The sequence below is a fragment of the Saimiri boliviensis genome, chromosome 15, assembly GCF_048565385.1.
Source record: "Saimiri boliviensis isolate mSaiBol1 chromosome 15, mSaiBol1.pri, whole genome shotgun sequence".
Lineage (NCBI taxonomy): Eukaryota > Metazoa > Chordata > Mammalia > Primates > Cebidae > Saimiri > Saimiri boliviensis.
In genome coordinates this window covers 90,269,046-90,295,685 of record NC_133463.1, presented here as the reverse complement: position 1 = coordinate 90,295,685, position 26,640 = coordinate 90,269,046, and the positions used below count along the sequence as shown (strand labels likewise).

General features: G+C 64.9%; 1 protein-coding gene across 9 annotated transcripts in view; it reads right to left on the bottom strand.

The window, feature by feature from the left end:
* Positions 1-25,249, bottom strand: part of ADGRB1 (adhesion G protein-coupled receptor B1) — a 95,947-nt gene extending 70,698 nt beyond the window's left edge. For 3 of the 9 annotated variants that reach the window (XM_074387234.1, XM_074387233.1, XM_039464574.2), the window contains exons 1-3: positions 24,628-25,248; positions 10,924-11,920; positions 276-440 (exon numbers count right to left, since the gene is read on the bottom strand). In XM_074387234.1, coding sequence (XP_074243335.1) covers positions 276-440; positions 10,924-11,701 — 943 coding nt within the window. In that variant the 5' untranslated portion in view covers positions 11,702-11,920; positions 24,628-25,248. Of the gene's footprint in view, positions 1-275; positions 441-10,923; positions 11,921-24,627 lie in introns of all 9 variants that reach the window. The other 6 variants (XM_074387230.1, XM_074387232.1, XM_074387231.1 and 3 more) reach the window with 5 other exon arrangements.
* Positions 25,250-26,640: the final 1,391 nt, after the last annotated feature.

Sequence of the window (26,640 nt, the reverse complement as noted above, 5' to 3'; positions counted from 1 at the left end):
CTCCCAGGCCCCATCCCCGCCCCTCCCTCCAGGCCCCGCCTCTCCAGGGCTCTGGCCCGCCCCGCCCTCCCAGGCCCCATCCCCGCCCCTCCTTCCAGGCCCCGCCTCTCCAGGGCTCTGGCCCGCCCCGCCCTCCCAGGCCCCGCTCCGCCCCTCCCTCCAGGCCCCGCCTCTCCAGGGCTCTGGCCCGCCCCGCCCCTCCCTCCAGGCCCCGCCCCTCCCTCCAGGCCCCGCCTCTCCAGGCTCCGGCCCCGCCCCTCCCCGCCGGCACTCACGGCCGCAGGCTTCGCGGTTGCACTGGCGGCCCTCCTCCAGCACCCCCTCGCAGCTGCCGCCCTCCACGCCCTGCGCGGGCAGGCAGGTGCGCGTCCGCGTCTGCAGGCCTCCCCCGCAGTCTCGCGTGCATTCGCCCCACAGGGACCACAGCTTCCAGCCGCCTGCTGGGAAACCAGAGGGCAGGGATCAGGGCAGGGCAGGGGCTCGTGGCCTGGGCAGGGTAAGGGGTGGGGTGTGAAGCCGGCCAAGGCCTGCCCGGCCGGGGAGGGACCGCGGCGGCGAGGAAGGCCTGGCCGGGGAGGACCTGGGGGTCCGGAGTCTCCCCAGCTCCCGGGTTCCCTCTGGAGAGCTCAGGTCAGGCCTGAGCTGGAAGGGTCCCCGTGTGCCAGCTGCAGCCAGGCAGGTTTGCTGCCTGCATGAAGCAGGGGCGACCTCGCCCACCCCGGGGCTGCCTCACAGCACAGCATCCCGTAGAGGGGCGTGGCCGCCAGGGCTCCCGTTCCCCACGTGCCTGGAAGCCCTCCCCAGGCCCCATCCAGTTTCTGGCCAGGGCCCGCTCATCAGAGCCTGTTTCCACACGAGTTCAGTGGCGGGTCACCATCCTCATCACCAGGGCCAAGAATACTCTGGGCCGCCGGTAGTCCTGGAGCACTGGGTAGCGATGGAGGGGTGGCCTCTGTGCTCGAAGCAGGAGAGGGCCACGCAGTTCGTGAGCCAGAGGGGCGGCAGCGCTAGGAGGCCGGGAAGGAGCTGCCCTGTCCAGGCCTCCTGCCCAGCACTCTGGCCTCCACCTTCCGTCAGCAGATGCCTGGGCTCACGCACACTCAGTGCACCAGGGTCGGGTGACTTGGGAAGGGCGTGCAGCCCTCACCAAGGGCCTGCTCCTGGCCTGGCCAAAGTGGCGAGGAGACAGCTGACAGCCCCCACAAAGGGACCCACCATGGAGCCGGGGCCACTGCCCCATGGTGCCACTGGGGGGCACTGAGGATCTGGCCGCTCCACCCCGGGTACAGCAAGGGAGGCCCCAGGGGCAGCAATCAGGCTTACGGCAGGCCACTCTCACTCACCAGAGGGTCCCAGGGCCTCTCGGAGCCTCAGGGAAGGGGCCCCACCTCCCTTGGTGGAGTGTGGACTGCAGGCGCCCCACCCCCCACGATGGTCCAGGCTGTGACCTCCCTGGACTCACTCCCATCATTCGCAGCATGAGGATAGTAGCTGACCTCCCAGGATGGACCAGTGGGAAGGCAAGCAGCAAAAATGGATTTGGAGAGGACCGTGCGTGGGCATCGTCCTTTGGGTCAGAGTTGACTCCCGGGGCCCCACTTTGATTTTCAGCAAACTCAGTGTCCAGGTGACTCCTCCGGCTAGTCCATCCCCCTCATCCTCCCGGCAAGCTTCCCCACGCCTATGCCAGGAATGGCCAGCAGGGGGTGCCAGGGGCAAGGGGATGGGACGAAGGGGCGGGGCTTGACCCGCCACAGCTGCGAGCAGAGTGGGCGCCTCCATCTCCCTGCTGGGGTCCAGAGGGTAAGGGCGAGTCTTCCAGGCCCCACACCTGCTGCAGAGCCCTCTCCCTTCACTCACAGCCACCATCCCACAGGTCCCAGAGAGGAGAGCACCTGGCTGAGGGCGCACAGCAGCGGAGCTGCCTCCGGCACACAGTGCCTGGCCATGCGGCACAGTGGGTGTGGGGGACCGAGCACAGCCTCCAGGGCGCAGGGGCGGGACAGGGCGGCACCTGCCCACAGCACAGGAACAGGTGGTCCCTTTGTGCCTGCCCGGTCACATGCCCTAACTCAGAACAAGGAGAGGAACCGGGACTTGAACTGCCGGTCAGACTCCAAACTCCCCCCACCGCCAGACCAAGGCCTCCTGCCAGGACTGACTGACCGGGGCCCAGGTGCTCCGGGCCTCAGTGGTCTCACCTGCTGCAGGCATCCCACCCCCGATACTGGGGCAACGGTGCAGATGGTCCCTGAGGGGCGGGCCTGGCAGTGGATCGAGGTGGTGTGTCCCGGGGCGCCCCCTCACCGTCCCAGCCCAGCCCCCACGCGGAAGCCTGAGTGACGTGGAAACTGGTGGTGGGTGGGAGAGAGAGGGTGTCCAAGCCAGGCTCATCGGAGGATGCCACTTGGTTCCCATGGCAACTACTGCAGCGAGCAGCCTTTCAGGATAGACCCAGGTTAGGCCTCAGCTGCCAAAACACCCACTCATTTCAGGGCTGGTTACCTTGGTGACCCAGGTGGTGAGGATGTGGTAGGGGGAGAAGGGGTGGGGGCACATCAGGAGAGGCTGTGGAGGGGGAACGCTGGCCCAAGGGATGGACCACCCTGCCTCCGCAAGCCAAGCCCTGAACCTGCTCACAGACTGAGCCCTGACTTTGGACTCGAGCTGAGCCCTGATGCAGGTCACAAGCTGACCCTGGTCACATACTGAGCCTTGATCCTCAACACAGACTAACCTCTGATCCTGGGCAGAGGATTCCTGATCCCATCATGTACGGAGCAGCCACAGACTGATCCCCCATCTCGGCCATACTCTTGCTACTAATGAATACTAAGAAAATGGTAGCTGCTATTTTTATTCTTGTTTTGTTTTTGATGTGTGTCCCCTCACATAGCTGACACTCAGTAACTGTTTGTCCAGCGAGTGCATCAATACCAGAGAGGGAATTAGCCGGGATGGAGCCTGTGGGGTCTGCAGGGCAGGGCGCAGAGGTGTTCAAGCCACCCTTTGCTGGGTGGCCGCAGTGTGTCTGAGCTGGGTGGGCTGTGAGGGGCAGCAGAGGAGCAGTGAGCCGGGTGGGGGGTGGGCTGCCCCTCCAAGCCCGGAAAGAAGCTGCCTTTCTTCCGCCACTCAATGCCGGCTCTGTCTGGAAGCCTCATTTCCATCTCATTAAGGGCATGAATAGAGCCAATTAACGGCCCCAGGCAGCCTGGCCACCCAGGGGAGAGGGTGCTTGATGAGGGGCCTCCTGGTGTCCTTCCCACCCTGGCACCCCAGACTGAAGGCTGTGAGCTCCCCAGATCCCGCACCCCAAGTTGGCTAGGGTGGGGGCGCAGGCGGTGTCCCTCCCTCCAGCTGGGCCTCCCCAGCTTCCGGGCTCTCCTCTGGAGGGGAGCTGTGCACTTCCACCCGCCGCCAGCAGAGGTCTCCCGAGTCCGGCAGGTCGGGCAGCGCTGGGCCAGAGGGTCAGCTCTGCCATTCCCGCGCTGCTCTGCCAGGGCATCCCAGGCACCCACAGCATGCTCCTGGGACAACCCCACCCCAGCCCAGGCTCCAAGTTAGGGTCTGTCCTGGGGCACCCAGACTCCTCCTCTGAGACCCGGACCAGGCCCCCCTGCAGGGAGGCGGAAAGGAGGGCCCTGGAGGGCGGCTGGGGCTCCCTGTGGTCCAACTTAGCGCACCTGCTGCCAGCAGCTCTACAGGAGGGGCCCAAGGGCCGCCCCCTTCCTCTAGCCACAGAGGCGGGCACCAGTGGATCTCAGCATGGGGCTGAGAAGCCGAGCCCACCACCTGGCAGGCCACTTCCCAGGGGAGCCGAGAAGAGCGAGGAGCCTCCCCGAAACCTGTCAAGGCGCCATCTCCTTAACGCTCAGCGCGCGGGCCCTGCAAGCTGGCACTGCCCGGCTCTCAGGAGGGACGAGGCTCCCGGAGCCGTGTCCTGTTGCTTCCTTTTCTCAGCCAGGCAGGTGCTCCTGGTCTGAGAACGGTGCCCTGTTTACGAGGCTGAAGGCTCGGGGCGTGTCCCGGCTGCCCGGGCCGGACCCCGGCTGTGTGCTGACGCTCCACATCTCCTCTCATCTTTCTGGGAAGCGGAACCCAACACAGGCCCTGACTCTCAGCCTCTCCTGCAGTGGGGCAGGCGTGGGATGGTCCTGGCACAGAGCAGAGGAGGTGCCAGGCTGAGGGCATGGTGGGCCCAGCACATCATTCCTGTGGGGCCCATCCTGCCATCCCCATCTGAAATGGGTGTTGTCTACGATGGGGACTGAGGCCTTCTTGTTTTCTAGATTTTTCTAAATTGGCCCTTGTGCAAAAAGAGTGGCTCCCCTGTCCAAGCCAAAACACCCTGACAGTGGCGGCCTTGGCACCTTCCCAAGCCTCTCGGTGCTCCCCGTCACCCTGAGACTACCTGGAGTCCCAACCTCCACTCCAGTCCCGATTCCCCTGCAAATGCCAGCCCGGCTGTTGCCTTTCTGCCATGCTCATCCCACAGAGGTCTCCAGACGCCTCTTCCCAGGACTCCCAGGGCTCCTGGGGTTCCCAGGGTTGGGGCTGAGCCTGACTCTGTCTCCAAGAGCCTCGGGAGTGAGTGTGGGGTCACTGCACAGGTGGGCCTGTGCTAAGCCTGACTCGCCCAGGAAGGTAGGGCAAGGACAGGGAGGTCACCCAGCTCTGTGGCCGGTCACAGCCCCTTGGCCAGTGGCACAGCCTCCCGCCTCCCACACTCCACACCCCCGCAGGACCCAGGAGCCCAGCGGAATGTGTGGGTTCGCACTCCACAATCAGCTCTGGCCCAGCCTCCCATACCCACTCCCTGAGGGCACATGGAGGACACACACAGGGACACACACACACACACGGGCACACACACCAAGACACACAGGGACACACACCACACACAGGGACACACACACACAGGGACACACACACACCAAGACACACAGGCACACACACCACACACACCAGACACACACACACCAAGACACACAGGCACACACACCACACACACCACACAGACACACACGGACACACACACAGGCACACACACACAGGGACACAAGCACACACACCACACAGGGACACACACAGAGACACACACATGGATACACACACACAGGGACACACGGACACACACATAGTGACACATACACAGGGACACATAGGGACACACACAGAGGGACACACACAAGGACACAGGGACAGGGACACACACAGGGATACATACTGGGACATGCAGGAATACACAGGGACACACAGGGACATGCAGGGACACACAGTGACACAGGGACACACATAGGGACATGCAGGGACAGTGACACACAGGGATACAGGGACACGGGGACACGCAGGGATACACACAGGGACACACAGGGACACATAGGGACACACAGGGACATGCAAGGACACACACAGGGACACACAGACACACAGTGACATACAGGGACACACAGGGACATGCACGCAGGGACACACACACAGGGACACACACACAGGGACACACACAGGGACACGCAAGGACACACACATGGACACACACACTTGCTCCCAACCCCCAGGACGCTGCTTTTTCATTATCTTCCATGTCATTTCTGCAATAAAATTCTTTAATTAAAACATGAATATTTAAAACAACCCTTGAGAGAAATGGCCCCATCTCACCCAAGGCAGAGAAATGCAGAGGGAGGCAGAGATGAGGGCCGGAGAGAGCCGGGGAGAGCAGGGCCTGGCAGCCTGAGGGGCGGTGGGACGTGCGGCGGCGTGGGGAGGAGGGGAACAGTTGCTTGGCCTGAGGAGCGTTTGCAGAGTCTGACGCGTGACGTGGCCATGTGGCATTTGGACAGGCCGCGTGGGGGGCAGGGCTGAAAATGGGCCACGGGCTGGCCTGGGCCGCCTGCTTGCTCCCGCACTTGGCCATGCACTGCCTGCTAGGGACAGGGATGGATGGACAAGCCCGTCCCGGTGTCCCTGGGCCCACAGTGAGGGCATGAGGCTCCCTGGGCACATGGCTCAGCGGGCAGGATCTGGGGGTCGGGCCTGCCTCTGCTCAGCTGTGTGTCTTCTGAATGGTCACCTGCCTCTCTGGACCTCATGCCACCCCATCCTACACACACACACACACACACACACATGCACACACACTCACATACACTCACACATTCACATGTGCACACACACATGCACTCACATTCTCACACATGCACATGTACACACATTCACACATACATGCACACACCCACTCACATTCACACACGCACATGTGCACATTCACACACAAACGTGCATGCACACATGCGCACTCACATTCACACGCATTCACACATTCACATATGCACATGCATTCACACGTGCACTCACATTCAAGCGCAAGCATATGCATTCACACATGCACACACATTCACATACACGTGCACACACACATGCACTTACATTCACCCACATGCACGTACAAGCATGCATGTGCACACATTCACTTATGCACATGTGCACACATTCACACGTACACTAACATTCACACACCTGCAAACTCATGCACACATGCACATTCACACATCATGCACAATCACACATGCACTTTCACACACATGGGCACTCATGCATTCACACACATGCACTCATGCAGTTGCACCCACTCATTCACATGTGCACTCACATGCACACGTGCATTCACATGCACACACTCATTCACACATGCACACTCACATGCACACGTGCACACATTCACACACACACACATTCACACATGCACTCTGCACAGGTGCATTCACACACATGCACACACGCACTTGTATTCATACATGCACACACATGCAGAAGTGCACACATTCATACACGCATACACACTCATTCACACACATGCACACGTACACACATTGACACACACACTCATTCACACATGCGTGTGCGCACACATGCGCTCACATTCACACACACGCATGCACACGTGCTCATTCACATACATGCACGCGCACACACATGCACCCACATTCACACACATACATGCACACACGCACAGCTCTGAGCAGAGCTCGCAGCAGAAGGCCAGTGGTGCCACCCGGTGGCAGCGTTAAGTGGCTCTGCCGTCAGCCTGCCACTTACAAGCTGTGACCCTGGCCACTGCCTTAGCACACCTGTGCCTGGCTTTCTCCAGCAAGCATTGACGGAGTGCCTGCTGTGCCCCGGTACTGTTCTACATGCTGGGGGCATGTCAGGGAACCGGCAATGCCTGCTTTGTGCTGCCGGCGTCCTGGCATGAACAATCAGAAACGGACACAACAAATCAGGGGAATGACACAGTGTTGAGAGGTGAACACGTGTGCAGACACAGAGGCAGGATAAGGGGTCAGGGAGCGGGGCCGGAGCTGCTGCCACGTTACACAGGACGGTCGGGGTAGCCTGCATGGAAAGGTCGCATCTGCGTGAGGTTCGGACGGCGGGAACCCCGCGGGCCTCTGGGGAAGACTGTTCCTGGCAGGGGGATCAGCCATGCGGAGGCCCTGGGGCAGACGGGGCCTCCACGAGAGCTATCTCAAGGGCTGCTGAAATGCGCGTGCTGCCAGCACAAAATAAACACTCAATAAATGGTTATTTCTAGCTTGCTGTTGCTCCTGTGGTCCTGGAAGCATCAGGGCCTTCTGGGCACAGGGCATGGGCACTAGAGTCTGAACTGTCTCTGGGCATGGGTGACCACGTTCCACCCCATCCTGTGCAAGATGACAAGCTCCCTGCTTCACGTTGCCAGCAGCCGAGTCGAGGTGCGGCCCCTGCCCCACAGCCTTTACCTGTGTTCCCACAGAGTCGCTGCATGGAGCCCAGCCTCGATATGCATGTGGTGCTCACAGCACATGCATAATTACTGCACATCTGCGCACACACATGTACCAGGCACCCACACTTACATGGGGCCACACACACCACACATACGCATGAGCACATATGCAACACACATATGCCATGCATACATATACACATGCCACACTCACACACACACATGCATGAACACACACACACAACATACTTGCCTGAATGCACGTGTGAACACACATCTTCCCACTTCCTTCCAAGCGCCACTTCCAAACATGCCCTTTCTCAGAACCGCCGGCACCCCCAGAGCTGCTGGAACATCCCTGCCTCTCTCTCTGCTCCCTGAGCCCTCTGGAGTCCCCCCGCCTAAGAATACGACAGGATATCAATAGTTCTTCGTCAACAAGGCTTCTACTTAGAAACACTTCAGCCCAGTTCTCATTCCTCAGGGCAATCTAGGAAAGAAGGTATTTTTACTACTCCTGTTTGAAAGATGAGGGGATGAGAGAGCTGATAGAATTGGCCCAGGGACACACGGCGAGCTGGGTCAGGCTGGGATTTGAACCCAGGCCCCAGGGCTCTGCATATGTGGCTCACAAGCTATTTTCAAGCATCCGTTGCCCCATGCTGGCCCTGTGCTGGTGCTCCAGGTATCAGAGCTGCCCATTCATACGACACTGCCAGCTGGCTGCCTCACTGGCAGCTCACCCTCAGATCTCCAGCCCTTCTCCCCTGCAACCTCCAGCCCCACTCCGCCAACTCAGCTGACATTCTCATTCCTGGTGGGACACCTGGGAGGGGTTCCCTGCCCACGTCCACATCGCTCCATCAGAAAGTCGATCATCAGCGGCACCCCATGCCCTCCTCCTCCCTCCTGCTGCCGCTGCTGCATCCTGACCAGGCCAGCGGCAGCCCCTTCCGGAATCCTGCACCGGCCGCCAGCCCGTCCCAGGCTTCCCTCGGAGCTGACATCTGTTCCGCACTCACACCTCAATCATCTGGCCCTTCTGCCTAAAGCCCTGCTAAGGAAGGCCCTTGGGTTCCCAAGATAACATGAGATCTCCCACGGGAGGCCCGGCCACCTTACACCACAGGGTGCCCACGCTCAGTAGGTGCCCAGTGAGGAGTGAAGCGTGGCACTCCCCCCCACACCCATGTCACACGGTGCCCCAGCCTCTCCACGAGTCCCATGTGTCTGTCCCGCCAGCTCTTTCCAGCAGGCTCCACGCCGCTCCCAGCACTGTTGGGAATGGCAGGGCCGCTGCCCGCGATGCTGCTCATGAGCAGCTCTTCAGTGTTGGGAGTGATCTTGGGCTGGGCCTGATTCCCATCATATCCAATCGGAGGGAAACCCCCTGCAAGGGAGTTGGCATTCTGCCGAGGAAGGAACTGCGGCTCAGCGGGTGAAGTGACTGGGAGTGGCAGCGCGAGATGCGCCGCTGGGTGTGGCAGTGGCCACTGGGCAAGCCCTCCTGCAGCCTCCCACCTCCAAACCGCCAGCTGCCCACCTCTGCTCCCCGAACGGCCCTCCAGACTCTGCTTGGTTCTCTCCCAGTCCCCCTCAGACGCTCGTCCCTGCCAAACCATGGAAGCCATCCTTGCCAAGCCAGTGACCTCCACTCTGCCCGGTGGGAGTCTGGTCCTCAGCCCCTCCCATGCAGCTGCTGGTGGCCCCTGACGCAGCTGATGTGCCCACCTGTCCTGATACAGGACGACCACTTGGGTTCCCGGGCTCCCCACTGCCCAGGGGTGCTGCCTGCCTCCTCCTTGGGCCACTGGAGGAGTGGGCTGAACCTCACCCCTGTCCCTCCTGTCCCCTTGGCCTCTCTAGCCCTACTACTGGCCTCACAGAGGCTTCTCATCTGGGGCCCATGGCGCCAGGTCATGGGTAGAACCAGGCAGCAGCGTAACTGGCTTCCTTCGTGGCTCTGCGTGGCCTAGTTTATGCCTTTAAACGCAAAATTCTGAGGAGTCCATAGGTCTCACTGGCCCCAGAGTTCAAGGCCCCTGGACACCCCTGAGGGTCCCACTGCCCCAGGACGGCCCTCTGGCCTCGAGTAGCAGCCTGGCCTCGACCCCAAACACCTGATGTGTGCTATCAAGCCTCTGCCTGGCGCTGCAAACTCAAACCCTCCAATCCTCCCAGATGCTCCGACCAAAATCCTGGGCCTCCTCCTTCTTCTCACACGTCACCAGTCAGCAAGGGGTCTCCATGTCACAGGTGTGTACGGGACCCAGCTTCTGCAGAGGCCCGCTGCACCCCACAAGGTTCGACCCCGAGGAACCTGTTCCCAGGGAGGCTTCCTGTGTCATCAGCAGGAAAAGCCAGTGTCCCAGGGGCCGGCGGCCCCGCAGGACCAGTCCCTACCCCTCGGTGCTCACCGGGCACAAAGCCACTGCCCTCTTCCTGGCAAGAGGTTCCCACATCTCCCAGAGCTTTGAACAAGGTCCCTGGTCCCAGCGGCCTCCCTGACCTCCACATACAATGGCCGCCGCGGTGAGGGCTGGCCTGCCTGGTTCTTGTACCAGGCTCTCCTCCTGCCCGCTGCATGGCTGCTCGTGTCTTCTTGCCTGGAGCCTTCCTCCCTCCCTTAGGCAGCTCCCTGAGAGCAGGGCTCTCCCAGGTTTTCCCTGCTGTGACCCCAGCACCTGGAGTGTGCTACAGATGCAACCCGTCCACACAGACCGTACTCAGCCCGAAGCCTCATCTCCTGACCACATATCTAAAGAGCCCATCTGCCCACCTGTCCACACAGCCCAAGAGACTCCTGCAGCCCCCAGCCCCGGCCTCTGCAGCCTCCGGCCCATTAAAGTCCTGCCAGAGAGAAAGGGCGGGCGCTCTCCCAGCCAGGAGAATGACCCTTTCCCATCCTGGAGGAAATGAGGCCTCACTGTCCATTCTGTCCTTCAAAGCTCAGCAAGCACCCACTGCCCCGGCAGGCCCTGCACACCTGCAGGGATCCTCACTCTGTGCACAGGTGGATGGAGCAGGTGCCTCGGAGGGTGCCAGGCGCACACTCCCCGGACGGCGGTGCCGGCCAGAGCAGCCCCTCACCCACCTCCCCCATCCGCCCGCCCTCCCGGACCCCCCATCCGCAGGTCTCCCCACCAGGCACTCACCTGTGGTGCCGTGCCCACCCCGGTCCTGGGTCAGGCTGGTCAGACAGTTTTCAGGGCCACCGGCCACCGCATCTCTCAAGCAGACATCCCCGTTGGGGGCCAGGGGACCCGCGGCAGGGCCGCCCGCCTCGCCGCCCAGGCAGGCGCAGGGGGTCTGCATGATGCCGCAGGGGTGCGAGCTGTGGCTTCCGGCCAGACACGCGTCCAGCCAGCGGCACAGCATCTGGCAGGCGGCCCGGCTGGGGTTGCGGTTCCCCACCACCAGGTACTCCACGGAGAAGTCGTCGCCGGGGCCCGCCGGCGCCGCCCGGGGCCCGAGGTCGTGGTCCTGGGGCGGCTGCTGGCGCCGCATCTGCAGGAACTGCTTGCTGGCCTGCAGGAAGGCCAGGGGCGCCGAGGAGTCGCACAGCCGCAGCACGTCGTCGAAGCTCTCCACGCCCAGGTAGGTGCGCGTGGACTCGAGGAAGGAGTCGAACTGGTAGGTGCGGACGCGGCCGGGGCCGGCGCAGGGCACGGGCGCCTTGGCCACCTTCATGTAGAGCGTGTAGCGCCGCGGGTCCGGGTTGCGCAGCGTCCAGGAGCAGCGCGAGGCGTTGGCCGGGAACACCGCGGCCGCCGAGAAGTAGCCGAAGAACTTTCCCTGCACCAGCGTGGCGCACGGCTCGGGCACCGGCCCCGCGTCGGCTCCAGCGGCCGCCCGCGCACGGCGCCCCAGCAGCAGCAGCAGCAGCGGGGCGAGGATCCACACGGGGCCGGGGGCGGCGGCCTGGCCCCTCATCCTAGCTCGCGGGGCCGCCGGGGTTCCGCGGGCTGGGCAGGCAGGCGCGGGCCAGGCCTTGACATGCCAGGGTCCGGCGGTGGGCAGGGCCGGCCCGGCGGGGGCGGGGGTGTGGGGCAAGGGTGGGATGGGAGAGGGCCCCGCTTCCGGTCACAGAGAGGGCAGCAACGGCTTCTGAAGTTCAGGGCCCCGGTGCCTGCCTGTGTCCAGCAGCAGCAGCTGGAAGAGAAAGAGCGGGCGGTCAGAGCGAGCCCCTGGGGACACACAGGCTCTGCGCATGGGGGTGCGCTCTCTCAGGGGAGGCGGCTCAGCCTGCTCCCAGCGAGGGTAGGAGGACTTTGGGCCACAGACACAGGCCCTGGCACCATCCCAGGCACCTGCTCCGTCCACCTGTCTGCCTGCCACCCACCGGCAAGATCACCTGCAGGGCAGCGGCCTAGCTAGGGGAACTAGTGCCTCCACTTCCACCCAGCCCAGGCCTGAGCAGGGAGGGGCGGGCACTCCACCTGGGCCTCTCGGGGGGTGCCCTTTGGCCAGACAGCCTTGCGTAGCTCCCCAGGGGCCCTGGCCGCTCACCACGCTCTGCCGGGCTGCCCCTCTGAGAGCGGAGGGTGCAGCTCTCTCAGGCTTTCTCTCCTGCCGACCTTGGTCTCTCCTCTCTAACCTCCCTCCTTCCCGGGAACATTCTGCAAACCCTGTGGTGGGGAAGCGGCCCTGGAGAGCTCCGGGGAAAGTTCACTCCGCCATTACCCAGCCTCTTCTAAAGGCTTGGGGTGCAGGAAGGAAGGGCAGAGCCTCAACCGCAGCGGGACCTTTGTGGTGAGGTGGGGTTCAGATTTGGTGATCCCAAGACTGCCCTCTGCAGCCTCTGGCAGCATGTGCCCAGCTGGCACTCCTGGCAGGAAGCTCCCTTCTGGCCCTCCCGTGTGCCCCTTGGGCCCTAAAGCTCCAGGCAGAGGGTCTGGGGAGGGACAGCGGAGGGATGGAGCCACCAGGAGCCACCTCACCCCCGCCCTCCCTCTGCAAAGCGTTACTTCCCATCACAAATGACGGGAAAACAGGTGCAGAGAGAATCAGTGATTTACCCAGTCAGTGAGTGGGTGGGAGAACCCATATACGAACCCCAGGCTGCCCCCAAATTTGTGCCACCAGGAGACACCTCCCAGCTCCAGGGGAGGGCCCAGCTTGAGTGACTGTCCACTCACACCGGCGCAGGTGAGCAGAGGCACAGGGAAGGCCCCAGATCGGGAGCTGCCCTGGGCCCAGCAGGCACCCAGCTGGCTCCTCCTACCCACAGACCTCTGTCTCCCCACCACCCCCAAGGCCTCTGGCCAGGCTGCCCATCCCACCCAGCAGCCGAGCCAGAGGGGAGGGAGGGGAGTGGCAGGCAGTCCCCCTCCCCCAGGCCACCCGGCCTCCCGGTGCGGGTGCCTCCGCTCTGCTGACCGCCCAAATGCTGGTCGCCCGCCCACGGGACCCACCGCTTCCTGCTGCCCAGGCCCAGCTGGCCGGAGACACAAGGTCTGTCACTGCTCTGCAGTCCCCTCCCGGCGTCCTTCCTGCACAGCCTTGTAGGCAGAGCAGGGAGCTGGGCCCAGGCAGCCTCGAGGCCTGGCCCGGGCCTGGGCAGAGGCTCTGAGCCCAGAGGAACCGGGAGGCTGAGGCTGGACTCAGGTTGTGCCCCAGATTGCAGCGTGGGTCCGGACAAATCTTGTACCGCAGAGCCTCAGTTTCCCCATGTGTAAAGTGGGGTGGTGCCCCAGTGCTCACAACAAGATGTTAAGAGCTGGGTGGGGAATTGTAGCCGGGGGGTGCAGGAAGTGCTCCCCAAAGGAAGCTGGCTGGGGTTTCTGGATCCGGGGACAGACATGGCCCAGCCCACCCCTCTGTGGTCTCCTTCCTGACAAACATTCCAGGCTCCCAGGAAGGAAGTGTCTTTAAAAAGGGCAAACCTACAATGCCATCTTCCCATCCTGGCACCTCTGCAGCAGACCCAGGAAGATGCCGCCATGCCCCCTGCCTCCTGGAAGCCCTCCTCCAGTCCCGCCCCTAGACACGCTTGGCTGGGTGGGCTTGGACAAGGCATGGTAGAGCCAGGCCGTCCTGGGTGCCCCCCACAATCTCATGGAGCGGGAGCAGTGTGGGCAGGTCCCACAGCCAGGCCTCCCCAGCCTCACCTCACACTACAGTCTCAGGGTGAGCCCAGTCCTGGGTGAGTATCAGCATAGTCTGGCAGAGCCTGGCAGAGTGCCAGGCCCACCTGGTGCTGACCCCATGTGGCCTTGACCCCCTCCACAGGCCAGCCAGCTTCATTGCTCCATATGCCCCTCGAAGTGCCAAGGAGACCCCAGGCAATCCTGTTAGCTCTGACCCTGGGGTTCGTGTCACCCCCAAATTCACCACCTTCCCCCAGAGGAATTCTCACAGCTCAAGATGCCAGGGCCTGCCTCTCCCCTCCTCATCTCAGGCCCTGGCAGCTCCAGCCCACAGCCTTCCCAGGGCAGGGCAGGTTCTGGGGGCCTGCGGTGCCAGAAGGGGGCATAGGAGCCTGGGTGCACAAGCACCGGCTGCCGGGCACAGGGTCTTTAGGGCCTCGGTCATCCCATCTGGAAACGGGCACAGCCTGGCACCTGGAAGGGAAGCGCAGCTCATAAGCCCAGCTGGCCGTGACGGGGCTGGTGTCCACAGTGCTGTGTGGACGGTGCAGGCCGGGAGGGGTGTCCCAGGACAGGCTCCGGCTCACGAGAAAACACAGAGCAGCCCATCCCACGCTCACGGGGAGACAGGACGTGTGCCAGGCGCGCTGTTGCTGAGGCACCCTGTTACAGATCCATTTTACAGATGGGCACGCTGAGGTCCACAGAGGGGCCATGCCTCACTGGAGGCTCACAGTCGGTACCGGGCGCTGAGCCTGGATTCCAGCCCAGGCCTGCAGGTTGCCACATCCATGGTCTCTGCACAGCATGCCCTGGCACGGCCCCAGAGCAGGTGGACCAGGCCCTGTCCCTGCCACTGTCCCCAGGCCCTTGAGAGCTGAGCCGAGTGGAGGCCTCCTGGTGTCCCCCAGGGCCCTGGCATCACTGGTCACCCTAACTGTCTCCACACCTTGAGTCCTCTTAGGGGTGTGAGGTCCATCTGTAGGCAAGAGGTGGCAGAGGGGGTAAGAAGCAGGCTGGCGTCCCCATCAGAATGGCCACTTAGAAGGCCTACCCTGGCAGTGCTGGGGGCAGGCCCAGGCAGGCAGAGAGCTGGCCAAGGCTGGGGAGCACCCAGGGACCCCCTCCTCAGGCTCCTGTCCCCCCAGGCCAAGCCCAGGTCACAGGGCTGCAGTTTTGGCCGATAGTCTGGCTGAGACAGGGTGGGGCATGCAGGGGAGGCTACTGATCCTGCCTGGCCACCAGGGTGGCATCCTGGAGGGGGCAGCCCCTGAATGGCACCCTGAGGATGAGTGAGTCCCTCTGCCTGCCGGGGGCAGGGGCAGGCGGGTGTGGTGTCTGGGCCAGGAGGAGAGTCAGTTCAGACAGAGGGTCACAGGAGACTCCAGTGGGCACATGGGGACAGCCGGTGGCCCCTGCTGAGACAGGAGGGGAGAAGCAGATGTGCACATGTGTGTGTGCACAAGTGTGTCTGTGTGTGCCCAAGTGCATGTGTGTGCACACGTGTGCCTGTATGCATGTGAGTGTGCATATGTGAGCATAGACACACACTCACATGTGGCACGTTTATACAAGGCCACATGGCAGTGGGAGAGCCTGAGCTCTGAGCTGTGCTTGCTGGGATGTGAGGGCAGGCAGCGGGGGGCTGGGAGAGGGGGGCATGCCCCAGAGGGTGCATCTATCGGAAACCACAGTCACGGCCTCAGACAGAGGTCCAGGCCCGGGGCTGACAATGGCTCCGCCCTGGGGCAGCTGCTGTGGCGTCTGCAGAGTGCACCTGTGACCTCGGCTCCCCTGGGCTGCTTCACCCTCCTTCCCTCAGCCACACCAGCTCCCAGGTCCCCTCGGTGGGGATGATGCCTGGTGGCCCCAGGGGGTGGCCGAGACAAACTCCTAGCCCCTCAAAATCTATGCTCTATGCTTCTGTGGCAGGTGCCCTCATTTCCCAGCAGGCTTTGCAGCCTCATCCCCCCACAGGCCTGCTCCACGTGGCGGTCAAGGACCCTGAGGGTTGAGGCCTGATGACCCCTGAGCGCACCCCACGCCAGGCCTCCACTGTGAGGACAGAAACCTCCCAGCCTCCAGGCCACAGCTGACAGGGTGGGAGGGGCTCAGGGGCTGTGCCCCAGTGCCGGGGCCGGTCACTCCTGTCTTTAAGTGTTCACAATTTCATGGCAAACCTGTCATCAACTCTCTTGCAGAGAAGTGGACAACTGTCTTGGTCCCCAAACCACAGGCCACTTCTCCGCTCCCTGGTTTCCACATCCCAGCCTGGGTGCTGCAGCTCCCACTACCCACTGCCCCCCGTTTCACAAGAACAGTGACCAGTTAGCGGCAAAGCCCTCACAGGTTCCTGCCTTTCCCGTCAGCTTCTCCAGGGTCGAACTGCCCTTGTCACCAGGAAGTTCTTCCTGGTGTCTAGCCCCCATCCTTCCTGCCATAGAGGAGGCTGGCCAGCTTCTGTGAGGTGGCCTCAGGGCAAGGTGGGGAGTGCTGCTGGTCTCTGGGCAGAGGTGACAGGGTGAGGGCCTGGCTGGCAGACGGGGAACCCAGAGAGGTATCGCAGCAGAAGCCAGCCACACTGGGCTGGGGATGGAGAGCTGGGAGCTACGGTGAGGGACAGAGGGTACCGACATTCGCTACGCACTGACTGCAGGCCAGCAATGGGCCTGAGATGATACACGAGCCCTTCCTTCCATCTCAGGCTTCTGCCTGTGGCGTGACCCCCATTGAAGACACCTGCAGGCGAGAGGCACGGTGCCCGCCTCCCGCCGCCATCCCTCGCCCGTGCAGACTGCACACACACAGCCCACCCTGCCGCCAGGCCTGGGTTCCCATCACACCCTGCACCTCGGTTTCCCCACCATCCAACCCGGGGTGGCGGAGGCTGTCCAAAGCCCTTCTCTTGGGGGCACTGGGGCTTCTCCAAGAGGCTCGGCACCCCACGCCTGCTCCAGGGCCAGTCCACACCGGACAGACCCGACCCCGGGCTCAGGCCTCCAGCGTCCCTTCCCCGCCCACCCCAGGCCACCAATGGCATCCCCAGACACCAGCCACAAAAGGCACTCTGTTGTCTTGCCGGCCCTCTGAACAGTGCCCGCCTGTGTGTCCTGAGAAAAGGCTGCATGGGGGAGGGACGGGGTGGGCGCCCTCGGCACCGACTGCCCGGGGGCTGGGAGGCAGACGGCTGGCCTTCTCCGCTCGGTGCCCACGGCCCCCACTCAGGCAGCCTGGTCACCGGAAGCAGAGGCAGCACCATCCCCCGCCTGCGAGGTCCTGGCAGGACCCCTGACCTGGGCAGGACAACTTATCTGCATGTCTCAGGGGTTCAGAGCCGCAAGATTGGGGCCAGAGTGTGAGTAACTAGCCAAGGCAAGGAGGGGGTGCCGAGACAGCCTGCCCCCCGAGGGTGACCCCTGGCTGCCACCTGCCCTGCCCCAGCTTGTGCCAACCACATCCCCATGGGCCAACCTGCGGGGTGGCTAGGCCTGCCCTCGGGGAGACCAGGTCATACGCTGCCCACAGTGGATGTGGGCCGGGAATTTCCTCCTAAGGGTGGGCAGGGCTGCCCACAGAGTCGGATCCCCTGGGGTTAGACCCCCCAAGGGCATGGGAGTCCACCATGTTCACAGGGCCTGCCAGGCCCAGTCCCACCCACCTGCCTGGGCACACAGGGGCCCAAAGAATCTGGCCAGAGCCGCTGGCGGGGAGAGAAAGGCTCTTCTTACAGCGATCACTGCTGGGGCTGAGGCGGAGGAGCCCTGTGCTGTGCCAAGCTCTGCTCCGGCCGGCCCCACGCTCTGCCCTGGTACAGACCTTCATTCGACACCCCCGCCACTGGCAGAGGGCAGGGTGATCACAGCCTGCAGCTGCCCAGACCTGGATACAGGTCCGGAGGCACCGACCGACGGCTGGCGACTCCAGGGAAGGCCCGAGCTATTAGCTCTCATCCCGGAACACCCTGAGCCCATGCGGGTGGCCAGCTTTCGGGCAGCCGGTGGGCTCCAGGCCCCACTGCACCTGCCCTAGTCTGGGTTCCGGCATCCCAAGCCACCTGCAGGCCCTAAAGACGCTCCCTGTTTTGAAGCTCCTGGGCCTCTGTCCCCGCCCTGCTGCACCCAGGCACATCCCGGGGCAGGTCAAGGCCAGAGTGAGAAGGGCTACTTCGCACAGAAGGAGCCCCTGAGGGCAGGGCTGCCCAGCCAGGCGGTCTCCAGGTGCCCTCCGGGGACAGGCATGCACATGCATGGGCAGCAGCGGGAGCCCCCAGCAGCAGCATGGGGACCCGAGGAGGAGGCTGTACCCCGGGAGCAGGCCCCGACCCAGGCCTCCACCTCACCATGGTGGGCAGGCAGCTGTGTGGCAGTGGGGACGAACAGCTGCAGCCAGCGCCAGCTTCTAGGAGGAGCAAGACGGAGGGAGAGAGCAGTGTGTCCCGCAGGTGAGCAGCCGCAGCTGGAGGACCGGCGGGAGGACCCTGCACACATGTATGCGTGTGTGCCTGTGGTGAGCGCGAGTGGAAGGTGTGCAGGTGTGTGAGCAGTGTGTGTGTGTGTGGGGGGGAACAGTGTGTGTTCCCTCTGTGTGCACATGTGGCGTGTGTGTAAGGAAGTGTGTGCATGTGCAGGGTGTGTGCGTGTTCCTTTTGTGTGTGTGCAGGCACTGTTCCAGGGCATGTGTGCAGGCGTGTGAGAGCAACTGTGTGCAGAGTGAGCTGCCGGCATGCGGGTCTGCACACATCTTGCAGCTTTGCAAGAGGCAAAGCGGTCTCTGTGTGCATCTGGGTGCGCCGTGGTGGAGAGGAACGCTTCCTGGAAGAGCTGCCCGTGAGGTCTGGGTGGGGCACAGGGACAGGCCCTCTGGGGCGGGGGAACAGGGATGGGGTGCAGACTGCAGGGGCTGTTCCTTTTCTGGGGCTCTGAAATCCCATTTAAATGCATTCCTCTGGGGCAGCCATCACCCCGTGCTGGAAATGGGGCCCCGCCAAGATTTGCCTGGATGGCCCTACCACTCCCTGGCACTTCACAGGGGCCACCCTGGATGCTCGGGAACTCTCCAGGACAGGCAGGTAGGGCCCCCCACCCTCCTGTCACGGAGATGCCAGCGTAGCCTCAGAGAGGTGCTGGCTCAGAGTTGGCCTGCCAGCAGGCAGGAGTGCAATTGCAACCGTGAGCCGCCAGGGCCCGGGAGGGTGGGCCAGGATTCACGGTGTCAGCAGTGGGGTGCGGGCTTTGCAAGGCTCCCTCTCCGCCTGGCACCCAGGCCAGTGCCTGGCCAGCGCTATGTTCTCAGCCTCCTGGTCACTCCTCTGCGTTTCTCACTTCAAGGACCTCTCAACCCTGAATCTCAGTCAAGAATAGGCATCCCCAAAACTGGCCCAGGAATGAGCGAGGAGTGGGGGACAGGCACTGGGACACAGGGACTGCCTCATTTCGAGGTCCACAGGTCTGAGCCCCCAGTCATCCCTGGGTCCTCCTGACCTCAGCTGCACTGGGCCGGGACAGCTCAGTGGACTGGTGGGCTGCGGGGACCGGCCTGCTGCATGCTCCTCTCCCAGGAATGCAAGTGGCTAGGGTCTGACAGGAAGCTGCAGACGGGACTTCCCCCGTGCCCCTCCAGACCAAGCCCGAGAGGGATGCCTGAGACGCAGCAGAACGCCAGGAGCAGGAGGACCGCCGTGGGGGCCAGTGAAGGATTCAGGAGCCTAAGGTGGGGGCCGAGGCGACAGTGATCGTGCTGAGGGAGGTGCTGCTGAGGAGGGTGGGGTGGCAGGGGAGGGTGTATGGAGGTGGGGTCAGACATGAGTGACGGGCAGTGCAGTGCTGGTGGCAGGGTGCAGCTGAGGGGGCCTGGGAGGCAATGGTGGTGGGGGTGATGGGGTGCGGTGAGATGGGAGGGGGCAGTCGGGGTGCTGCTTTCAAAGTGAGGGAGCTGCAGCTGCCACTGAGCAGACTAGGCGCCGGAGGGCTGGGTGTGTGCATGTTCGTGAAACCCCTGCAGGGAAGAAGGAGGAGGGGCAAAGGTCCCCACGGGTCCGTCCAGGCAGGGCAGCCCTGGACAATAGAGCCAGTAACAGGGTGCAGGAAGCGAGGGGCCAGGGCTCTGTGGAGGAAGGAGGCTAGTCCTTTGACACTGATCCTGATTTTTGTTGCTTCTGCAATTAAGGGACATGAGTTAACATGGAAAAAGAAGAGAGAGGGAGGGTGGGGCATGAGTGGAGAAGTCCAGAGACCCTCCTCGGCAGCGTGTGCTCTGTCTGCAGGGCAGGGGAGATCCTCACCTTAACCCCGAAGGGCACAGATGAGGAAGGAGGCTGGGGTCTGATGAAGGTCACAGAGCGGAATGCAGGGCCAGCACCCCCTGGGTCCTCCTGCCAGTCCCTGTCTGCGAGGGGGCCTCCTGCCCACCCCTGGACATGGACATCCGGGCTGTGTCCCCCGGATCATGCAGCCTGTAGGTCTCAGCCGCCCCTCCTTCCCCTCTGCACGTGTGGACAGGTACACATCACAGGGCAGGTGCCACGTGCACCATGGTGCAGCTCCCGTGGTGCTTGTGCTGACCTGCGTCTTTGTGAACCCTCAACTGGGCACAAGTTTTCAGGTGGTGGCGCCCCAGCGTTTCATGTTTCTTGCCTTTGTGGGGACACGAGTGCCAGCTCTGGGTGTCTGCCCGCACCTCACAGTGGGTGTGTACTGGTCTCGGGTGGTGTCAGGGCTGGCTGCTGCCCGCGGTGATGGATGTGGTGTGCATCCGTGCAGTGCAGCGATGGGCACGGCAGCGGCACTCGGCAGGCTGTGCACTCAGCCTCCGGAAGGCCTGGGACCTGTGGCCCACAAGGGCACCTCATCTCTTTGGCATCCCCATCAGACCAAGCCACCAACCCTGCTCAAGACCCTCCTGTAGCTCCTGAAAGCAGCTCCCGGGATGTGGGCCAGCTCAGGTCTGTCCTCGACCCCTCTGCAGCCCCTGTCCTGCCTCCAGCCTCCTCCCACAACTGCACTAGGCCCTGCCCCAGGGCCTTTGCACAGCCGGCAATTCCTCTGCCTGGACCTCTGACCCCCTTCGTCACCCACGCACCTGCCGGTGCCGTTCCCTGGGACGCCTCCTGGGCGAGCTTCCCTTTTAGGCATCTGCAGGGCGCCTTCCTGCACTCCCTAGAGCCTCCCTGGCAGAGCTTGTCAGGGGTTTTCTCCTTTATGTTCCCGCCTTAACACTTGGGAGGGGATTGCCCGGGACCACGCCCTCCCCCTTGCCCACGGTCCTGCTCCCAGTGCGAGGGTGCGCACGTGAGCTGTCTAGTGAGTGCCACTTCCTGTGTGCACTTGGGCTGTCACGGGGGGATCCCTGGCCTGTGCGTGTTTACCCAGAAGTCACAGCTCTGCCGATGGCGCAGCTGCAGCCAGGGAGGCCAGAGGCTTCCAGAGGACAAAGGGAGGGCTTGGGCTGGCGGGCCCGGAGGAGTTACAATACCCCCCAGGTTAGGGGTCTTTGCCGGGAGTCCGGTGTTGGAGCTTTCCTACCAGGGGTCCATCCTGGCATATAGCGCGGACCCGGCGGCAGCCCCGAGCCAGGGCCGACGGTAATACGGAGTTTGAGGGAATCCTGCCACCCGGGGCCACGCACACATGTGCGATCTGCATGCCTGCACACACGTGCCCCAGCCTCCCGGACGGGCGCGCACGTGCATGCGCAGCGCACAGGGAACATGCACGCACACGCGCGCTCGCGCCAGCGCACCGCGCGCGGGGACGGGCCGGGCCGGCGAGGGGGGCTCTGGGCGAGACGCGAGGCGCGTCACGGGACCCGGCGGCGGGAGCGGACGGCGCGCGGGCAGGCGGGCGGGGGCGGCCGGGGCGGCCCAAGATGGGGCCGGAGCCGCGGGCCGGGCGCCGAGGAGACGGAAGGGGCGGGCAGGGCCGCGCGCGCGGTGCGGGCGCCCTCTCCCGGTAGTCAGCGGCAGCGCGCCGGCCCTCCGCCCTCCGCCCTCCGCCACTGCGGCCCCGCGCCGGCCGCCTGGGCCTGGAGCCCCGCGGCGCCCCGGGAGCACGGGCTCCGGGCCCCAAGACCCACTCCCGGACGCGGAGCCGGGCCAGCCAGGGGCGGAGGGTGCGGCGGGAGGCTGCGCGGACCCCGGGCGCTCGCTCGGCCCTGCCCGGGCCCTTCCCGCCCGGCCCCGCGGCTGTGTCCGCAGGCGCGGAAGGTTCGGGACGCGGGCCGCCCGGACGCCGCAGATCCAGCACGCTGCGGCCCCGGCACGCCGGATCTCGGGACGAGAGCGGAGGGTCGCGGCTGGAAGGGATCCGAGAGTAGAGCCGGCGCCCCCGTTTCACGGACGCGGCCGCCGAGGTCCTAGAGGGGCCGGAGCCTGTGCGCAAGGGAAGGGCCTTGGAGGGCGCCACAACTTGGCTGCGCCCCCTCCTTAGCCCAGGATCCGGAGAAGCGTGCCTGGCGCCGAGGCGACGGATCGCCCCCTCTCCGCCCCCGCGCGGGACCCCGGCAGGATCCAGCGCCCTTCCCTGGGATAGGAGGCGGCAAACTCCCGGCTGGATCCCCCAGCGCAGCGCTCGCCCGCGGAGCCGCGCGCCTCTCTGTCGCATCCCTGGGCTTCGGGGCCGGACCCTAGCCGCCCGGGCTCCCGGGCCAGCCTTCTGCCCCCCAGATCCAGGCGCAACAAGTCTGAAAGCAGCGCCGCGGAGCTGCTAGCGAGCCGAGAGGGAGGGCGTGGGGCGCCGGGCGCTCCGGGATCCCCGAACACGCGCAACGTCCCCTCCGGGGACCGGGCGCGGGCGACGGGCGCGCGGGACTGACTCGGAGGGCTGCCCGCACCCCCTTCCAAGGCCCCGACCGTGCGCGGACGGGGGCGCGCCCGGGAACCCCCGCCCCCTGCTTCGCCTGCTTGACCTTGCTGGGTACTCAAAGCCGGACCCGGCGGCACCCCGGCGTGCGGGCGCGGAGTTTCGCTGCCGCCCACGGGAGGCAGCGGCTCGACCTCCCTCGTTGCCTCCTCGGCAGCCGGGGTCGCAGAGAAATGGAAGGCATGAGGGCTCTAGGAGACGTGATAGCCGCCTCCCCAGACCCCACACACGGTACACCACCTCCCTGCCAGATACGAAAACGGACCCAGCTCCCGGTTCCCCCGCCTCCGCCTTCGCGGCCTCTGCTGTTCCCCGCCGCGGCTCTCGCTCCGAGGGGGCGTGTGTGTGTGTCTGGGGATGGGGAGAGCGCTGAGGGTCTCCTTGGGTTCCCGAGGTGGAGCCGGAGAGCCGACCTCCCAGCCCCTCGAAACACAAAGGCCAAGCGGTCCCCTGGGACGGGAGTGCAGGCCCCCTCCCCACCCACACGCCTTCCTGCCTTTCAAGTATTCCGGAGTAGCGGCCGGGAATCTGCGCCCCAGACCCGGAGGAAGAACGGGGAGGTCGCGGCGGGGGAAAAACGGGTGCTGAATGAGGGCTGGCTTAGGGCTCTTCGAGCCCCAGCCTGGGTGCCTGCGCTCCAAGAAACTTAGGAGCCCACGATAAAAGTGGAAAGGGGTAAGGTGCCCAGCGGCCTGGGGCTGGGGTGCCAGGCTAGGCACTCTCTCCAGGCTGCCGGGGAGTGGCCAAGCCGGAGCCGCCGCGGCCAGGAGGAGGGACCCGGGCTCGGAGCCGCAGCCTCCGACAAGCCCTCCCGGCCGCATCGCTTCGCTGCGATTCTCAGCTCCGCCGCCCCCTCCCGACGCCGGAGACGCTCTCTACCCTGCCCAGGGGGCCGCGGGGACCGGGGGAGGGGGCTCCTGGCCGGGTCCAGAGCCCCCCGGCCTCCCCAGGAGGAGGCGGGGGCCGTGCTGGTTCCTCGAGGCAGCTCTGCGCGGCTCCTAGCGCGGTGACGGCGGAGAGCGGGCGGCCTCTGCTCACCGGGGACGCGGACCCGGGCATGCTCGGCGCCCAGGAGTGCTCGGCGCTGGGAGCGGAGAGGGCAAAGGGCCGGCCCAAAGTTCAGAGCGGCTTATCCGCGCGGCCCGTCCGACCCAGTGGAAAGGTAGACACGGAGGGAAGAGCGAGGGCGTTCGCGTGGGGGTGGGGGGCGCAAAAATAGCCCTCCGCCCGAAGTGGGGGGGAGAGGACCTCCGGGAGTCTCCGCCAGCAGCGCCAGGTCTCCCGGCGAGGGCTTCTCCCGGCGAGGGCTTCCAGAAGGAGTCTGGGGGTTTCTCCTGCCTGCCCCGGGCTCCGTGCGTGGGGGGAGGACGCCTCGGGCCCCTACAATGTCTGTGGGGGGCTCTGGACGTGATTAGGAGGAGAGGGACACAGGCTCGGGGGGCTCTCCCGAGCTTGCCGGGTCTATTTGTGGCTGTTGGGGGCCACGGGGGCTCCCTTAGACCCCCGCCAGCGTCTGTGTGTGCGGGTGGGGGGGTGTTGTACAGCGGGAACGCCCTCCCCTGCCTGCCCTATGCATGTGATGAGGAGGGGTGCCAGGCCGTGTTGTGTGGATGGGGAGGAGGCGAGCAGCGCCGAGGAGCCTCTCCTGCGTCCAGGGTCGCCCCCTCCTCAGCCTGCCCAATGCGGGCGCGCGGGGACCTGCCACATCCCATCCCCGCAGCTGGAGGAGGTAGGGGCTGAGCGGGTAGGGGGTGGGGGTCCAAACTCCCGAGCTCTGAGCGCAGAACCTCGGAGCTGCGAAGCCCCAGACGGCGAAGTTAGGAAGTCCGGGCGCCCGCCCCTCCCCGGGCCCCCTTCCACCCTCGCTGCGCCCCCACCCGCCGCGCCCCCAGCCCCCCGCCGGAGCCTTCCTTACCTTCCCCAGCAGCAGCGGCCCCGCCGGCGAGGACTCGATCCGGCGAGTTGCAAATCCCCGCGAGCGCCTCGCGTCGCCCGCGGCCGAGCCGGGCGCCCGACCGGAGGGGGGGCTCCTCCAGCCGCCGCCGCCCCCGGCCGGCTCCGGGCCTCGCCGGGACGCCCCCTGGAGCGCACCCGCCGGCGCACGCAGGCCGCCTCCCCTTCCTTCCCGCTGCAGGAGCCCCCCGGGCGCCCGGAGGGTCCGGATGTCGACGCTGCGGACGACGCTGGGCGCGCGGGCCCGGGCCGAGCCAGGACGCGGCGCGGCCGCCTGTGCTCCGGGCTCACCGGCTCCGCGCTCGCTCCGCCGGGGCCGCCGCCAACGCCGCGCCCGCCGCCGCCGCTCCCTCTCCGGCCGCCGCCGCCGCCGCTCCGCTCCTCTCGCCTGCCCGGCTCTTCTCGCCTTTTTTCCCCTTCCTGAGGGGGGGGCGAGCCGAGCGAGCCGGGGGCGGGGCGGCGCGGGGAGGAGGAGGAGGAGGCCGAGGACGACGAGAAGGAGGAGGAGAGAGGCGAGAGCTGCTTCCCCCCACCCGGCTGCCGGCGCTCCCCAATCTCTCGCTCTCTGAAACTGGATCCCGAATCGGGAGCCAGAGACTGCATTACGGATTACATCAGGCTTTATAGAGCTTCCAGATCACACATTAGAGGGGGAGCGCGAGCGGGGGGCGGGGGCGCGGGGGGAGGGGAGCGAGATAAGGGGGGGCGGATAAATGCACACACGCGCGCACACCTAGGAGAGCCCGGCGCCTGCCCCGTGCAGCAGACAAGCCGAGAGTTGGGTCCCTGCTCTCGGCCTCCTCCAGGAGCAGGGGAGTGGCCCCACTGGCTGGCTGGATGACGGAGGGTGGACGGCAGGACGGACACAGATGAATGGAGGGAAGGAAGTTAGGGGCTGTGCCTAGGCAATGCAGGTGCGTGGGGGGATGGACGGTGGACGGATGAGGTAGGTGGGTGTAGATGGAAGTGGGGTGTACTGATGGCTGGACAGATGACTGGGGAGACTGGCTGAGGACGGGTGGGGTGGAAGGATGGAGGGAAGAGCCCCGCGAGGCTGGACAGGACAGGTGGGTAAGTGGATGGGCGGCACCTTGTGGAGGACTACTTGGCTAGGGGCTGTGCAGGCGCAAGGACCACGCATGGGTGGAGGTGAGAGCGGACTGGGTAGGGGACGGGCAGGAGAGAGCGTGGAGGCATACACTCCTGACCCCATCCAAGAAGGTCAGAGGGTGGGCGCCGGGCAGGGCCATTGCGCTGCTCAGGGGGGCTTGTCCGGTTCTTCCTTATGGGGACCTTGTGCTGAGACGCTGAGGGAGTGGCTGGGGAAAGAGCCAGGGGATGGATTTGAAGGTGAGGGCTAACCCACCACTGACCCTGGGCGGCTGTCCCCAGGCACTTCCTCCCAGCGTCACCATCCATTCTCCGTTGACATGGAGAACCTCCAGCCCCGTATGGGGTTTTGTTCTTCATCGACTGAGGGCGATGGCTTCTTCAGCTGCCTTGAATCGTCCGCCGCCCCTCTTCTGCTTCTAGGACCTCAGGCCAGGTACCCATAGGGAGCCTTCCCAGAAGGAAGCCAGGACGTTGGAGGGGTGACCGCGGGGCCCTTCTCCGCCGATGCTTCTGCCTCAGCCCCTTGCTCCCAGCTCACAGCTCGTGGTCCAGCCTGAGTGCAAGCCCCCAGTGTGGATGTCACGCACTCTGCACACGGAACCATCTCAGCAGGTCACGCGGCCGATGCCGCCCAGGCCCACCGTCTGGCCTGGCTGCTTCTCTCAGCCCATCAGACAGTCTCCACTGGGTACCACCACTGCCACCGCCCCTACTGAATGTCAGCACCCACCCCACCCTGGCCTCCCATGGCCCTCAGCAGCACAATCACCACCATAACACAGGTCAGCAGGGGAGGAGGAAACTCAAGCCCCCTGAACCCTTGGGCGTGGCATGCAGCTCGCCAGACACAGTGTCCATATCA